The sequence below is a fragment of the Pyxicephalus adspersus genome, unplaced genomic scaffold (assembly GCF_032062135.1).
Source record: "Pyxicephalus adspersus unplaced genomic scaffold, UCB_Pads_2.0 Sca61, whole genome shotgun sequence".
NCBI classification, from domain to species: domain Eukaryota; kingdom Metazoa; phylum Chordata; class Amphibia; order Anura; family Pyxicephalidae; genus Pyxicephalus; species Pyxicephalus adspersus.
The window spans coordinates 1-18,109 of record NW_027317068.1 but is presented as its reverse complement, the minus strand read 5'-3'; the positions used below and the strand labels follow the sequence as shown (position 1 = coordinate 18,109).

General features: G+C 35.8%; 1 protein-coding gene across 1 annotated transcript; it reads left to right on the top strand.

The window, feature by feature from the left end:
* Positions 1–2,874: 2,874 nt before the first annotated feature.
* LOC140344833 (beta-galactoside alpha-2,6-sialyltransferase 2-like) lies at positions 2,875–16,711 on the top strand (the record flags this gene model as incomplete). Its single annotated transcript, XM_072432040.1, has 3 exons — positions 2,875–3,051; positions 4,148–4,322; positions 12,191–16,711. Coding segments are annotated over 3 exons (615 nt in total), but the record flags the coding sequence as incomplete, so codon positions are not given.
* Positions 16,712–18,109: the final 1,398 nt, after the last annotated feature.

Below are 18,109 nucleotides of genomic sequence, written 5' to 3'. Positions count from 1 at the left end.
TAATTGTGTTGGTTTACTCCATGTATGTGCACTGGGGGGGGGCAATTGAAACTAAATGGCAATCTACTGCAAAACACATACAAGGCATTAAAGTACAAACAATATTGATGCATAGGAATAGAACAGAAGCTAAATGCTGCAGAACTTGATTATGCTGAAAGAGTAGATCTAGAGTAGACCACTAGCTATCATCAGGTTACATACATGTATGATCCAACCAAAGGAAAACTTTGGAAGCATTTTGTTATATCTGTTTGATAAGTGTACAAGATACTTTACATACTGTATCTTCTAATTCTTATCTTAAACTACACAATATTTACCCATTATGTTATTTTGACTTGAGAGTTAGCTAGCAAAAGACAACTAGGCAGGGATAACACCATTCAGTCCACAGAAATGTGTTCATTGTCCACTATTTTCAGTTCCATTGCACATGGGTTACATCACATCACAACACGCAGTTAGGACATAGTACCATGAATTCTGGTGTACTGCACTGTACTTTTTATTTTCATTTGGGCAGTTCGGTGTATCACCAACCTATTCCAACTTAACGCAATGCACAATAATGAGTTATATAAATGCTCCAATAATGCTCATTCCTTAACCCAATGCACCATGATGCTGTTGTCTGAATGGTCTATTTCTGGTGCCCATTCATCCCACTAAAACTAGGAGATTAGAAAACAAGGACACAGGAAGATCATCTTTTTTCCCCTGAATACATCAGTTTCACAAGTTATTATTTCTAGCAAATCTTTCAAGCAACCTATACATCAAAAATGTAAAGCCTAACAGAAAAAAAATCTTACGTTTTAATAAAATCCTCAATAAACTTGATCATGGCAAAATGTTTAGGATCTAGAATTCCAAAATTGCAGTTAGCTTTTATTCTGAAAACACCTAAATATGTGTAAAATAATAATTGTTTTTATTACTTTATGATGAGGAGAGTACAGAATAGATACAAAGTGTGGCTAAAATTTCAATAATGACATTTCTACACAATCTGTTATCAATCAAGTTAACATTCAGAAGTCAAAAACAAACACACCAAAATATTATTAGTTTTAGTTCCTGAGCCTACAAGACATCTAGGATTTTAACTGTTGGATGTACTCAAAGTCATCTTTAAAAATGTAGAAGTGAAAAAGTCAAAAAGTTACTTTTTTGGAAGTGAGCATAAAAATGACAACTACCATTTTTCTTTTAGGAAAGGTTTACTTTTTTTAGATAAACAATGTGTCAAAACACTACACAGGCATGGTCATTTCCACAGGGACATACTTTGCAAAAACTCATATGACATATTATATCCATAACACAGTGGCTGAATAATGTTACATACATACACAGATATTTTATTCACATTACATACTGAGAAGTGTAGTTTTTCTACCAATCTTGGAATGTGACAGCTGATACACATTGCAGACAGCCCTGAAAACTTTATACATTTAATACCAGGATGGGGATGGGCAGTTTAGCAGCTGCATGTAGTCCTGGCGGCTCACTACTTCCTGATGGGAGGAACAATCATTCTTCAGTGACCAGTGCTTAGTTAAATGGCAGAGTTTACACACATCCAGCCTTATTTTTCAGGCCAGGGTTACTTTTCACCCAGTAGTGACAGGTAACTTTATTATTCTATTTCCAAAACAATATTCTTTTTTGCGAATTTGTCAGAGGTTTTATGACAACAGGTGTGATGCCCATACAACCTCGCATCTGAGAGTTTTAAAAGTCTAGGAAATGAACCTTGAATTAAATCTGTTTTGGTTGGTGTTATACTCTAAGACGTTTCCATAAAAAGTATGTTGTACACTTGTCCTGTTATGATACTGGCTTTGTTTTTATTGTATATATATATTTATTTTATTGTATATATATTTTTGCGTTCTCCACAGTGAGTACAAATATGTGATATAGATAGATGTTGCCTAAGCTCCTTAACATAAATTTGAAATAATTATAATTTCTGTGCAGGGATAAATCTCAAGTATAAAAGCAGTTTCAATTATATTAAACTACATTTAGCATATTAAATATGTTTTTTGGATAAATATGAAACATCTAGTTTAAAAGCTAAATTCTGAAAGTAAGCAATTGAGCAGCAAAAATAAATTTATGTTAAGTTGCTTTAAAGACAATAAACATTATAAGAATAAAGGTACCCAAAGATATGAGCAGATAATCATCTAGATTGGATGAGGAGATTTATGTCTGTTGGTTTTGGATATTGGTTTTTCTGCTGGACATATTTATGGGTACATTGCAACTTGCTGTGTTGGATATTTTCAGCAGATTGCTGTAAACTTCACCCAGATTTAATCCAAGTTCTCCCCTTTAGGCATATAGACATGTGAATTACATCTATCAATAATTCTGAGGCAGGTCCGAATTGTAATACAACGCTACCTTTCCCTCTTCCCCACACCCCAAATGTTGCTCATTCTTGCTCTTTTCTTCTCCCCTACACTAACCTTAGGATCCCTTATATATTTGTCTAATATTACCTCTATAAAGGCAAAGAGTACATATACCAGGTACTCTCAGACAAGGGCATTATCGCTTTCATTTTGAGTAATATGTTTAATAACTACACATTTAGGCCTTAAAAACAACTTTTGGTGACTAGCAATAATTCATATTTTTAAAACCTACAATATCTTGGGTATTACCTTTATGGGTATAATAGATCTTTAGGTAACAACACTTATCTTTATTCCCATGGGGTATATACTATGGACAATATCAATGCTTTAGAACTTGCACTCACTGTATATTTCAAATATACTTTAAACAAGTTCAGTAAATGAAATACTGCTTGTATTATAATAGATAATACATAACTTGGGTTTCTAACACTGCTTTTGTCTGGGAGATGTTGTTTCTCAGATCAGTAAAGTAAAATGGTTTAAGCTTGCTCATTCTTTATATCTGCAGATCCTTACAAACCCAAGTCATCACTTTACAGACAGTTCATTGTATAAAGATGTCACTTTGGTTGCATGGGATCCTTCTCCTTATTATGCCGATCTTCATATGGTAAGACCCCTTTTCAACAAATATCTTCCAAATATATTTTTTTGGATAAACTTTTAAATTATTTTGCTATAGTGAATCTGCCTACATTCATAAAAAATATCCACTGAATGAAAGGTGTTCAATTTTTTTTATATCCAGTCATGGTAGCAGTTCATGTGCAATATTGTGTTTGGCATTTTAGGCCTGCTGTGTAAACCTAGTGTTGTTAAAGAGGTACTTTAGCCTGGATGAAAAATGTCACATAGCTTTTGTTATTATGACCTGATTGCCCACCAAATTCAGTATGTTTCTTCCATTAGGTGCAAAAAATACATGTGTAGATGGGTTTTTACTTATATTTCACATAAATTAAATCTTGTATAATATCATTATGTAACTATCATAAGTAACTAGTTTTTATAGTAGAGCACACTTGTGCATCACTTTTTTGAATCTTTTTTGTTTTATAAATTCCATTTAAGATTTGAAAAGGTTAGTATGTCTTTATGTCATTGGTTTTGGCCTGGCAACCTCTGCAGACTGGCAGCCATATTTGTAAGTTGTGTCATTAATGTGCTGATGTACAGGAATCCTAATACAATGTACATCAGAAATGTAATTTGGAAGGGCAGCATCTAACAAATGCATGCTGAAGTCACTCTCTGTGTTCATGATATAGTAGCAGATGCTGGAGCAAATGTATACTGAGCAAAGCTAGAATTGGCATGCAGGCTGCAGCATGTGCCCACTGTAAGCCTTATGCAGTAAGGCAGTTAAAAAAAATGGGCAATAACCAATCATACAAAACAGCTGGCTTCCTGCATTAGGTTCCCGTATTTTGTAAATCTCCAACACTTTTAAAATTAAAATCAAATAATTATTAATAATATTTATTAAAAATTTTATTTAAATTAAACTGATGCATGCTGGAACCTATGACATAAATAGTTTCACTGGTAATACAGAGTAGCACATATCAAAACAGAAGGTATCTGAAAAAATTTCAAGACATTTCCTTATAATAAATGTGCAATATTTTGGGTGAACTGACTTTTTACTGGTCTGCCCAGTATTTATGTTTCAATAGCTTACCCATTTCTCTGTATTTTTTACATAGTGGTACCATAAACCAGACTACAATTTTTTCCCACCCTATGAACAACATCGGAAAAAAAACCCAGAGCAGCCATTTTATATTCTTCACCCTAAGTTCACGTGGGAACTGTGGAAAATCATCCAAGAGAACAGCGAGGAGAAGATACAACCTAACCCCCCATCATCAGGTTTTATTGGTAGGTGTATTTAGCATACTGATTCGTTACAACACATACTTTAGTGACGACACAATGCTGCCTTTGGCAGAAGTAGAATGCTTAATGACTGCTATTGATTGACAAATAATTATCCCACACAAAATTAAATCTTGCTACCACAAGTGAGTGGTGGAATATTTTATAAGTGGGAAAAGTCAGTTAAGTGTTGGTATCAATTAACTTTCTGCAAGGTTACAGAGCCCTAGGGTGTATTAGGAATGTAAGGAGTTCCACAGGACAAAGGAATATTGATTAGTATTAACACAAAAAAACCTAACTAGTCATGAATCATAATTACGGGTAGAAAAGCAGAGAACAAATAGAAAATATGATTTTTTTAAAGATTCTTTTTTTTTACACAGATAGAAGGTGTTCTAATAACACAGAATGATGACATATATTTCTATTGAACATTTTGAATTGTTGACTACGTACACACTCTCAATTATTGTCGTTGGAAACTTGTCTTTCATGATCGTTTCCAGCGACAAATGACTGAAAGATGAATGATTGAGCTCTGTACATACAGCGCCGTTCTATTCTATGGAGAGTGGCGAACGAGCGAGCAGCAACCTGCTGCGCTCTCCTCCCTTCACTTCCATTGAGGTCATTCATCTTCTGTTGTTCATGGATCTGCCAGGGAGTATTCATGAATGACGTTGTATGACCTCTGTACACACACGTTAGATTTTTGGCCAGGACGAACCCGACAGCTCATATCGGCCTAGAATCATCTGACCTGTGTAAGTAGCTTAAGGAGTTTTTTTTACATAAAAGGGTACTTTAAATTCTGGCTAGGAATAATTGGCTGATTTCACAGTAAAATAGCACTCCATGCAGCATCTCTAGTTTCAGCATGTGACACTGCCAGCTAAAAAATAATTGCTTTGTTTATCCGAAATCATGAGATTAGCACGTCTTAACACGACTTTGATGAAAAACAAAGCCAAATAACACCCACCATTATATCACTTTGTAAGTGGGGTGTAGGCAACTGCACTTTCAACATCCAAAGTGGCAGAGGGATGAGCCAAGTTGTGAATTTTCACTTTATGGAAATTTAGACCAAATATTGGGTATTAGTTGTTACTGCAGTGTACAAATTGGTATTTTCATGGCATAATACCCATTTATGTGGTGTTAGATCACAAAGCTGTCTTGAGTGTCAGCACTCCCTGCAAGAGTCAGTTTGATGTGCTTCTTGCACCTTTGTGGATAGCTGATATCACTTTGCTGCAGTGGGACCTGCAATGCCTAAATGATAACGATGTGACCTGGGTATAAAGATTTTTGTGGCTCCTTCTGCTTCTGAGAGAAATCTAGGACTAGAACAAAAAAATACTCAGAATGTGGTGGAGTGCACAAAATTGCACACCCAGTAGGTAATCTTAACTGTTAGGATTAGATTAACTAATAATAGGGTAAGTGGGGTGATAATCGTATTTTTGGGGTAAAATTAAAGATAAAGATAAGTGTTAAAGTCTGGAAGAAATTTCATTGCCAGGGTAAGAGTAAGAGTCCTGAGGGACACTAGAGAATGTTTTAAAATTCACATATGCATAAGCAGTACAAGCCCTAGAGAAAATGACCTGCTCTGTTTTGCTCAGTTTACTTAGACTATACAGAACAAGAAAAGATCTAAGCAGTGTAAATTTTGTAAAAAAATAGTCTTTTTTGATTGACAAAATTAGTTGAAATATCAAAAAACAATGTGTTTCTGCAGGAGTTGTTTAATCTATTAAATGGTTACATTGAATTGGGCCTGTTTAATGCAAAATTCAGTTACTGTGTGGAAAAATGGAACTTTTTTGAAAGAGTGCAAAGGGTTAGGTCTTCTAATTCTTATTGGTATCAGTGTCCAACTTGAAAAGATTCCCCTTGATTTCATGTTCTGGTGACAGATGATCACTGGGATAGCAATTGAAAGAAAATCACTGTACAAGCAACTTTTATGTTTTTATTGTGGTCTTTGGTTCCACTGGTAGATTTCTCCTAACTTCATGTCTTATTACAGCTGTTTGCCAGAAAAGAAAGTAGAGGAGAATTGTCCAATGCCAGAAAAGAAAGTACCCTTCTCTACTTTTCAAAAAAAATATTAAAAAGCTTTCCCCACCTTTTTTCCTGAAAAATCTTCCTGCTATCTTGGACCCTAATTCCAGTTATAAGACATAGCCAGTAAGAGGTTCTTACTTTGTTGTGCTAAATGGTTTCTTTTCAGGAAATGTTTGCACATTACAATAAAAGAATGAATTACTCAACTTCTTCATTTTCTAACATATTTCACAGCATCTTGGGCAAAATATACACAAAAAACATCAAGCTACATAACTAACATTTTGTATGACAACATCCTTATTGTTTTTACAACACCCACACTTTTTTGTTTTGCATATAAAAATACACATAGGCGGATATAGCTTGTGATGATTGTCATTTTGCAGTATCAAACACAGTTTTACTTGTGCATTGAACATAGTAGTAGGCATTAGAGAGGTTGTGTTTTAAGACAGAGCTTGTCAAGTATCAGTAACCCAGGAGGAATTTATATTAGGTTCAGAAGTATCTCTGCTTATTAAAGGACATTGTTGCAAAAATAAGTTATACAGTTCTAAAAGTTTAGTTAACATATAGCATTGGCTGGAAATCATTGAGAATAACACCTAAACAGGGAAGGTACATGGAAAACACTGGCACTCATTAGGGTTTAATACATTTGAGTGCCACTACAATATCAATACCAACACATATACTAAAAATAAACACTAACATATATAACCAATGAGTTGTAATTAAAATAATATGACATGCAACTTTGCATATGGTGCAGTTCTGGGTGTTTTTGCTGTTTAAAACCCAAATTCTAATAGCAATCAGGTTAATAAGTGGAAAAAATACTACTTTTCAGAAGTATTCATTTACATCTATTTTCTCTCATCTCTGACATCTAAAGTAGGAAGAACAACAGATACTGGATTTCCCAGTGTCCTTGCATTATAATAGAAGCCATGTGTACGTATAAAGAGAGCATGACTTGTAGTCCCAAGAAGAGTTGGTGGTGAGCAATTGTTAACAGGAAACTAAAAGGTATGAGAGGTCTGGGCTGTGTGGAGAGGTGCAAAATCACAACCAATTAAAACTACTCAATTGGTTTATATATTTGTAAAAATCAGTTTCAAAGGCATTACTTATGATTTACACTGATCAACATGATTGCTTTCAAAATTTGCCCTGTTCAATTTTGGATTTTGTTGCGTTTTATGAAGAATGATCTAAGCAAAAACAGATCTTCTCTGGAAGGTGAGATGTCTACTAATATGCAGATTTGCACAGCCCAGTCCTGACAAGGGGAGCTATGGCTTTCTGTGTTCATGGAGCACCTGCACATTTTTCTTCTCACTTGGTGTAAGACAACCCCATAAAGTTTACATGTCCTTTTGCTTTTTTTGGGGGGGTTAAGTTTTGTTACCATTTACTCGGCAGTAAATGGTAGGTTTTAATTTGGAAAGAAGTTGCATTTCTCTCTACACATAATAGGTGTCTTGATAAGATACTTGAACGTAATATTTCATATATTGGTTAAAGTTAGAGAATAAAACCTAAATTAAATGGTCAATGTGCACTAACCTGGACACAAATTGCTAGTGTTCAACCCTGTAAACTGAAGTCATACCAGCACAAAATGTATTTTGTTTACCTGCTATGGGGTAATGTACTCTGTGCTTAGAGCTTTGCACCTTGAAAAAAAACTATAGAAAAGTAAGTGTAAACTATCTTGATACCTTATAAATCACCTTCACAAGACACAATATGCCTGTCACATCCACAACACAAAATATGACTATATGTCATGCACAAGTCTTTTTTCTCTCACCCTAAAACATGTAGTACATGCAATTCACCATGAAATATTTAAGGGGCTTGTTTGAAGCCATTTTTATCACCTTACCCAGTCATGCTGCAAAAGATTTGTTCATAAATGTGATGCGCTTAGGGAAAAAAGTAGCCCAAAACAAAAAATGTTTTTTAACTGGACCTGTAGTAAGTCTGGTAAAACATCCACCATTCCAAAGCAACATAACTGTTTTAAAGTTGAACCAAAGGCAATAACATTTTTTATTTTTTAAATATTAAAAAAAAAATCGTTTAGATATTTATCTTAATAGCCACAAAGGACATAGATCCACCTTTTGTGCATCAAATGCCTTTTTAAACACATCACCTCTCTGTTTTATATGGCCTGTGCCCGGGGACCACCAACTACAGGCTGTGTGCAGAAAACTACAGGGCGCCGATACAAGACTAGCCACCCTGCACAGAAGAAAGACAGCAGGAGTGATTAGTCTTTAGCACAGGAATCATCAGTACAGAAACAAATACATAAACTATTTTATACCTACTGCATAGATATAGAAGACATGTTCAAATGGCTCAGAAATTCCAGTAAGAATACACAAGCCTTGTGTATTTGGTTTAGCCCAGATTTCAGCTTCAAGGTTTGCAGAATTGTGTGCAACCATTTTGTTGGATGAGTGGAAGGACATTATACTAGTGGTTCTTTTAATTCACTGGCATGTGCTTATTCTCTGCTATCAACCTTTAGAAGACCTTAAAAAAGTTTAAGAATTTGTGCTGGTAGTGCGTATGACAATGATCCATGTGTATATCATTTAGTTGTACAGCATTACCACAAATAACATTCACTTATTTGGCCAGGACAAAGTGTTCTATGTTAAATTATGGCATTCACAAAACAGAATTTTCTTTTGAGATGTTTGGTGTTGGGTCACATATGGTCTCTTTACTTGTCAAACCGTCTTTACTTGGCAGACATGGAACTTTCTCTGCATTACCTGGTATCTGAGTTTGTTTTGTTCCAATCACTGTGCTGTTTAGTCTTTGGTTTAATTCAATTACTGTCAGATTTGATTGGTACAGAGACTTTCCATCAATAGATGATGAAGGATTGCAGTGAAAAAGCAAAATAAAACATTTGTAGAACTGTGAAAAGAAACACAGAAAACTTTGTTATATTTATTTATTTTATACCATTATCAAAAACATAAAGGTAGCAACTGTATACTGTACTGACAACGATAATGGGAATGAAAAATATAATGGTTTAATGCAATCAGGAAATAAAAAATAGAAAATAGCAAGAGGCAGAAAGGAGAAGAAATACTTATTTGAGGCCTAATATTATAAATGAACTAGGAGGTAATGAGAGGTTAATAACAGAATTATATTTTATTTAAAAAAGTTTTGTTTCTTTGTTTTACATTTAGGAAAGGTTTAGGCGCTCACTGCCACCCCTATACATTCTCTATGGGGCTGCCGCAGGGAGAAGCTACATGTGAAGTCTCTACAGAGGAAGCAGTTTACTGGTATGAGGAAGTGGTAACTCCACCAAAACCTCATTTCCAGTGTGAACATAGTCTTTTTAACTCCGGTAGCTTCTGTTAGAAGCTGTGTTTGGGAAACTTTGTAATTTTTTATTAGTAGCAGTGATCTGCTGAGAAAAGGTCACTAACTGCAGGATGCGCATGTTTCGGGGGGGGTGCACATGCATGCAATTTGTGTTTCTAGCCTAACTATGTTTTTTGTTGACTAGTTTAAAAACCTACCCATACCTAAACATTTGCCCAAATTTGCTCTGCAATGTTTCTCTTGTTCAAATAAGGCTGCTGAATGAGAAGCAAAGTTAATAATGGGTTGCAGCATACTATTAATAATAAAGCCGGTACTGAACGTCAGTCCTGCTATGCCACTTTCAGTATTTCCTGCAAACAACAGTGTAAATCTATTATTCAATCGGCTTTATTGGGCAGACATCAAAACCCAGATCATCAGGACTAGCTGTGCTAACTGCCTAGACTTGCTATGACATACCATGGAGTAACCTACTAACCAGGCTGACAGATCACAGAAGGCAAAATAGGAGGACTGGTTAGCAGTATAGGGAATCCAGGAGATGTGTGTCAATTTTACATCCAAAAGTAAGTTTTTATGGTCCCCTTGTGGTTTTTTGAAAGAAATTGTATCATAGTGGAGTTTTGGAACAATGCTGCACAATACTGCAGTTAGTTTTGTGCTTAAGGTTTAGTTTCACCTACCCCAACACTAAACTAACCCCTGAAGACCTAATCAAACCATGTCAAAAGCTCCCATTCTAGCACCAAACTGTACCAGCACTTAGAAAGATCAAATTAATATACCATGGGAATTCATGTATCAGCATTCTCCACTTAACCTTTACTAAATGACTTTGGAGTGTACTGTAAGTTTAAACAGTATAGAATATGCTAATACAACACTACAGCGTTATCACTTACAATAGTATAATCTATGAAAGACACTATATCCATGTTACTATTCCAACGTTTCTCCTTCTGAAATGAATGCTGTTTTTCCAGTTGCCCTTGTATTTCAGTAGGTTTTTATTGCTTCTCTTTACTCAGTCTGCTTCCTGAATACATTAGATCTAAAATGCTTTTCATTAAATAGAAAGTTCCTGATGACCTTTAGTGCTCTCCAGTTGCTCATTATGGCATGCAAAGCAAGATAACACATTACCCAATATCTATTACGTTTAAATAATGAATAAAGCCAGATTGCAGCCATTGAACATGTATTTGTGAAATTATTAAAGTCTACTATTTAAAACAAGAAAGAATTTGTTTTAGCAACCAGATTGCCTGTAAGGAGATTTGTCCGCTATTCATACGATAGTTCTAATAGGGCGTGGGAGACAATTTTTTAAACTGAAATATTTACAGGGCTATATTTGTCATAGCTTATGTATACAGTGAATGTGTCGCTAACTGTAGCTGGTATGAAGGCTGTCCGCAGTCCTAAAATGCAGCACCTGTAGGTATGTGTTGCAATATTACTGCCACATGGGGTATGGACAGCAGTGGCCAGAAAGAGGGGTGGTGGGGTTTGTAGTGATGAAAAGAATTTCTGAAATACATGCAGGAAGTTTTTGGGGTTGTTGCTTAATCCTTCATCTAAATGGTCTAGATGATTTGTTGTTTTTAGGATGATGATCACAACTGGTCAGAGAAGAGAAGTAAAAAAGATGGCCATTGATATCCTAAATTTTTTATTTTATCTGTACTGAGAACAATACAGGTATCTATTTCTGAAAATACTAGTTGCCTGGCCGTTATACATCCAAAATAATCATGTGCATTAGAAAGAATGATGTCAGAACTCTTTATCTTCCATGTTGTTCAATGCCTTCAACAGAGAGATCACAAATTGTAGTTTCCATAATATGGAGTTCAATATTTAGGCAAAATTAAAAGTTTTGTAAAAGAACTAATTAAGAACTAATTAAAGTAAAAGAATTAAAAGAACACCCACTACCACCTAGAACAAAAAAAAGCAAAAAAAAGCTGATGTGTTTGGGTTTGTGGATCATGTGACTTCCTCCCAGGTTTCAGTGCTTGGCCAGTCACCAGACTCAAACACTGTCACATGACAAAGGGCAGGAGCGGACATATGGAAGTGAAAAGTGTGCAAAAGGGCCCAGATTCCTAGCTCCAACATAAAGCTTACACAAGGTTAGGACTCCCCAATGCTCTAACAGGGAAATGTGGTAAAAAAGAGCATTTGTTTTAGGGGTTGTTTTTTTAAGAGATCCTGTCCCTGAATAGACCAATTTGCATAGCCCCCCTTTGTAGGTACTATATCTTAAAGACTAGCTTATGTTTCTGAAGGTATTTAACCACAAACTAAAAAATGTAATACAATTTACAAATATGCTATCTCACATTAATTATTTAACCTCTACAAGGTAGTGTACCAACATAATGTAATAATATTTGATTTTTCTTTGTGTTCCTTAGGTATCCTTATTATGATGTCTTTGTGCAGGGAAGTCCATGTATATGAGTACATCCCTTCCTATAGACAGACTGACCTCTGCCATTACCATGAACAATATTATGATGCGGCATGTACCCTGGGTGCATATCATCCTCTTCTCTATGAAAAAATGTTAATTCAGAGGATTAATCGAGGAACAGAAGAGAATCTTCTCCGAAAAGGGAAAGTCACTTTGCCTGGATTTAGCTCTTTACACTGCCCTGCCAATGATCATATCACATAAGGAATGGGCTCTTTGTGTTGGAAATCGTGCAATAATCTGCTACTGTTGTTATGTCAACAACAATACTTGAAGAAGACATCTCGTAGACCATTGCAAGGCACAGGTCTCTAAACTTTGACTGGACTTAAAGATGACTGTAAGCCATTGAGTATTTATGTCTGTTTTGTCCGAATAAGTTGAGCTATGTAAACAGATGGGGAAATTTTGCAAATGTGCTATTTAGAAAAAAAAATACTTGGACATGAAGGAGCTGCTCTCATCCATCCATATTGTGCCATACCGTTACCTTGTTATTAAGAAACTGTCAGTTACTTTTCTACTTATAAATACATCAAAACCTCTAAGAATGTGTGACCTTGAACTTCTGAAGATGAAATACTTATTGATTCAATGTCTATATGGCCTGTAATAAATGCAGCCCTTTTTTACGCAACATGGCTCATCTGAAGAACAAACCTGGATACATACATATTTTCTGTTTGGTATTTTATGACCAATTACTTTATACTGTACAATATTGCACAAAACATCACATATTTTCTGAGGTGCTATAAGAAAGGGGTTGTGGCAGGCAGAATAATGTGTGTCATTATAGAAAATAGGCTCAGATTAGACGCTCGTTGGTGCCCTATTTGAAGCAAAATTATTTGTTCCATGTGTGTCACTTTAGTGCATTGTACTGCTCTGCAGTAAACTAGAGCTAGGCACAGAATGACTAGATAGTATGGTACCTATGATTGGATTATTTTATTTCTGTCTTTATCCTGTGAGTAATAAACTGTTAGTACTGAATTGTATTTTTCCCTCTTTCCCCTATATACCTCCATTACTGGTCGCGGCAGAGGTAATAGGAAAAAGTACAGTAAACGATAAGCAGGGAAGCACTGACTTTAGATGTCTTGCCAGAAAAACAGTCTATAAAAGTCTGCAAGAAAAAAGTTTACATTTTGTCTACACAACCCCTTTAAACTAGAGTCATCGAGATGTGAATTAACTGCACACGGTCTGCATTAATGTATAGAACATGGCATGCAAAGTGAAGAGCAAATGGGGGGCATTTGTCAATTCTATCACACAACACAATGCTAAACAGGAGAAGCAAGGGATGATATGAGACAGATTTATTGTAATAGTTTACCTCTCATAAATTCCTCCTTTCTGCTCTGAAATGTGCCTAATTTAATAGGTGTCTGTTTGTTGGTGCTAAATCTGTCCCAGGCCTATTGCAAATCTGTCTTTTTACCAACGAAGACCCAATGCGTAGGGTCACAAGTACACAACATAACTTTTGCATTGGCACTAATTTGCTTGATAAATGTCCCCCAATTAATTATTATTAATATAATTATTAATTATTAGATTTGTGTATACATGGACTGTTCAGTAGATGGAAAAAAAAAGACTTAGTAGCTATAATTATTTTTTTAAAATTGTTGCTTGAAAAAGACGTGGTATTATTTAAAGATTTTGTTGATTAAAATCCATGGCTGTATAAAATTATTGGCATGTGGTCACAGATAAACATTATGCTTTTTTAAGTGCCATGCCTGCATATTGTTTGTTATTTTGCACAGTCTAATGATCACATTCCTAATTAGAAATGAGATGGGTATTGTGTAGAAAGTTGCTTATAGTCTACCCTGGAGCTGTTCAGCATCTGTATTAATCAATTTGTCTGCAGCTTCTCTTTCATTTCAATGACTATATATATATATAGAATGTTTTGCATCAAATTTAGGTTGCAATAAAGTTAGTCAAGCTGCTGTAGGCAAACTGCTTTGCAAATAACGCATGGTATAATATAGTGTTTGAATTAGTAAATGGAGGGAAATATGTGGGTCAGGGACCACACTACTGTATGTATAGTATTTTCTAAACCTCCTCTGTGATGTAATGTCTGACAAAGCAGAAACTTAGTTGGAAGGACTGTAATATAAATAAATAGAGGTCTTTTTTTTAGAAGTTGAGTTAAATGACCACATAGACACAGCTTTATATGGCACTTGTGTTATGTGACATGATACAGTACACTGCTGACTATCTGAGCTGCCTCACCTGCCATTTTTGGGCAGTGAACACTGTGCACCACCCTGATACATCCTGCTTGTTGTTCAAGTACTACTAGGAAATCTGTACTGAAGGTCATTATGTCTGACTTTGCCTTCTAAAAATTCTGTGATGCTTATGAAATGGTTTCACCCCCTTGTGAATTATTGGCATGGAAAAATTTTACTGTTCAAACTGACTGCTCACTTATTTTAGCTGGAGGGGGTCAAACAATTAGCATTTTCAAAGAAGGTCAGCAAAGTTAGCCAATGCATTTTCTTTTATCCTAATTTCATTTTCTACCAGTATGGTATATTCAGTGAATGGCACTGAACTGTGCAGCTACTCGCACTTATACACAAAAAATCTTTGACACTTGCCTAGAGTTTCCGCTAAGCAAAACTCTGTGGTTGAGTGTTGTAAAACAACTTTGGTTTTCCATGACTTTTAGCACTCTTGCAGACAAATTTTGGATAATTTTGTGATATAGAGACATGTGTAATTGTAGATTGGATCCAACCAACTTTCCTAGGGAAAATGTTTCCGTATTCTAAGCCGCACTTTGCTTGTTCGATATTCAGTAGGGACCCATTATTGCTTTTACTGAGTTAAGTATTACTTGTAATGATTACAGAATATACAAGGTGTGAATTTTTTCTTGTCAAATGTCAACACAGATCCTGGGAATAAAAGTGTTTCAAACTTACTAGTAGATAACTAGGATGCTTGAAGTTTTTGAAGAGATTTAAAACAAGGAAATCCAGTTATCCTTTGGCTGGTGGACATTTGGTTATAAGACCGTGTATAGACTACTGCTGGGTTGTTATGAGTCGGAGGTAGGCTGCAGTTAACACCAAGGACTATGTCACACTGGTGATTCTGTTGCTGGCAATGGCATTATTGAAGGTCTAATCACACTTCTTTGCAATCCATACAACTATTTAACTTGCCAGCATGTGTTATAGTAAACAGGCCTATTTATTATCCATGAGCCCTCAAGGCATTGTCATGGGACAAAAACACAACCGACTTCTTCTTTTTCTATACATTGTAAAGCAAGGCATATGTTTTTTTTATTGCATGCACTGCTGTAAGCTGATTTTATTTTTAATTTGTATGCACATTGAGGTCCCATTAAAAAAAAATTGGCCACACTTCCAATAATCCAAACATTACGTGTTGCTGCAGCGCATGTTAAGTACATGTGAATGCCTGTACAAAAAGTGCAAATGTAGCCTTCAGATCTACTCACCTTACCTTTCTGACAGTGTGGCTCTGTTTGTGGTGTTGGGAAAGCCACTGAAATGTTGCTAGTAAGGGAACTCATTTCATTAGTTTATGGCTGTCCAAATCTAGTACTCTAGGTCCAGGATCTGAACACATTTTTGGTATTTCATGAATCGAAAATAGTAAATTTAGTAAAGTGGAATTTACAAAAAATTAGAAAAATCTGTTTTAATATAAATCTTGGCCTGTATGCTGCTCTCAAAGACAACCCTGAATTAGGTAATGGCAGCCGCACCTTTGGGAGTCAGAATTGCCAGTGTGATATCGCCTTGAGTTCCCTGATGTTTGCAAATGTGTGTACAAACTGTTATTTTTTTAGCTTAAATGAGTGCTATTTTGGTCTACTTGTGTGGGCATAGAATACAAAAATCTCTATAGGAGCATCCATCCACCATGTAGTGTCCATATAAACATATTGCCACTGTGTACATATCCTGAAAGTCAGTGGAACTTGATGCCAGAAAAGGTTTTGTGGTCTCTAAATACTGTGACCATTGGGTGACCAGTCCCATTCATAGTGCCATTCTTTTGCAAGTGGCTGAAATAAAAATGCTGATTTACTGTACTTTTATTGATCTAAAGTAATGTTTTGTTAAAAACTACGCTTAGGAGAAATCTCTAAATCCTTCATCCTGAGTTACAGGATCACTCATAAATTTTATCTGATCTTTTTGTATTCTTAGTGTTTTCAATTAGGAGCCAGGCTATTTTTTACTAGCTTTGATGGTCCTTTGGTATTAAAAATTTGTTTTTAACTTTCTGGCTTATTGTCTGTTAGATAAAATTTAAAAGAAAATGTTTTCCAAGAGCATCATTTTTGAGCAATGTTTGTACACATTTTAACACTTTTCTATTTTGGTTTTGTACATTTTTATGTATGCACAATGTGTAGACTATTTCATGCAAAATAAACTATTTGGTTTTATTTGTATTATGTGTCCCTTTACTTTTGGTTGAGTATTTACAGTTAGGTCCATAAATATTTGGACAGAGACAGCCTTTTTCTAATTTTGGTTTTGTACATTACCACAATTAATTTTATATGCAACAACTCAGATGCAGTTGAACTGCAGACTTTCAGCTTTAATTCAGTGGGTTGAACAAAAAGATTCAAATGTAAGGAGCAGGGGCTCAAAAGTAATTGGACAATTGATTCAAGGGGCCTGATTTATCAAAACTCTCCAAGGCTGGGGAGGATACACTTTTATCAGTGAGGCTTGATGATCCAGTAAACCTGGAATGGATTTGGTCCAGGATTAAAAACATTTGCTAACAAATAGCAAATTACTTTAAAGAAATACATTCCCGGTTTGCTGGATTGCACTCAGCTTCACTGATGAAAGTGTATCCTCTCCAACCTTGGAGAGTTTTCATAAATCAGGCCCAAAGGCTATTTTATGGGCTGGTGTGGGCAATTCCTTCAGTATGTCATTATCAATTAGGCAGATAAAAGGCCTGGAGTTGATTGGGGGGGTGCTTGTATGTGAAAGATTTTGCGGTGAACAGACAACATGCGGTCAAAGGAGCTCTCCATGCAGGTGAAACAAGCCATCCTTAAGCTGCAAAAACAGAAAAAACCCATCCGAGAAATTGCTACAATATTAGGAGTGGCATAATCTACAGTTTGGTTCATCATGAGAAAGAAACAAAGCACTGGTGAACTCAGCAACGCCAAAAGACCTGGACGTCCACGGAAGACTACAGTGGTGGATGATCGCAGAATCATTTCCATGGTGAAGATAAACCCTTCACAACAGCCAACCAAGTGAACAACACTCTCCAGGAAGTAGGAGTATCGATATCCAAGTCTACCATAAAGAGAAGACTGCATGAAAGTAAATACAGAGGGTGCACTGCAAGGTGCAAGCCACTCATAAGCCTCAAGAATAGAAAGGCTAGATTGGACTTTGCTCAGAAACATCTAAAAAAGCCAGCACAGTTCTGGAAAAACATTATTTGGACAGATGAAACCAAGATCAACCTTTACCAGAATGATGGCAAGAAAAAAGTATGGAGAAGGCGTGGAACAGCTCATTATCCGAAGCATAGCACATCATCTGTAAAACATGGCGGAGGCAGTGTGATGGCTTGGGCGTGCATGGCTGCCAGTGGCACTGGGACACTAGTGTTTATCCATGATGTGACACAGGACAGAAGCAGCCTAATGAATTCTGAGGTGTTCAGAGACATGCTGTCTGCTCAAATCCAGCTAAATGCAGTCACATTGATTGGGAGGCGTTTCATAATACAGATGGACAATGACCCAAAACATAGAGCCAAAGCAACCCAGGAGTTTATTAAAGGAAAGAAGTGGAATATTCTT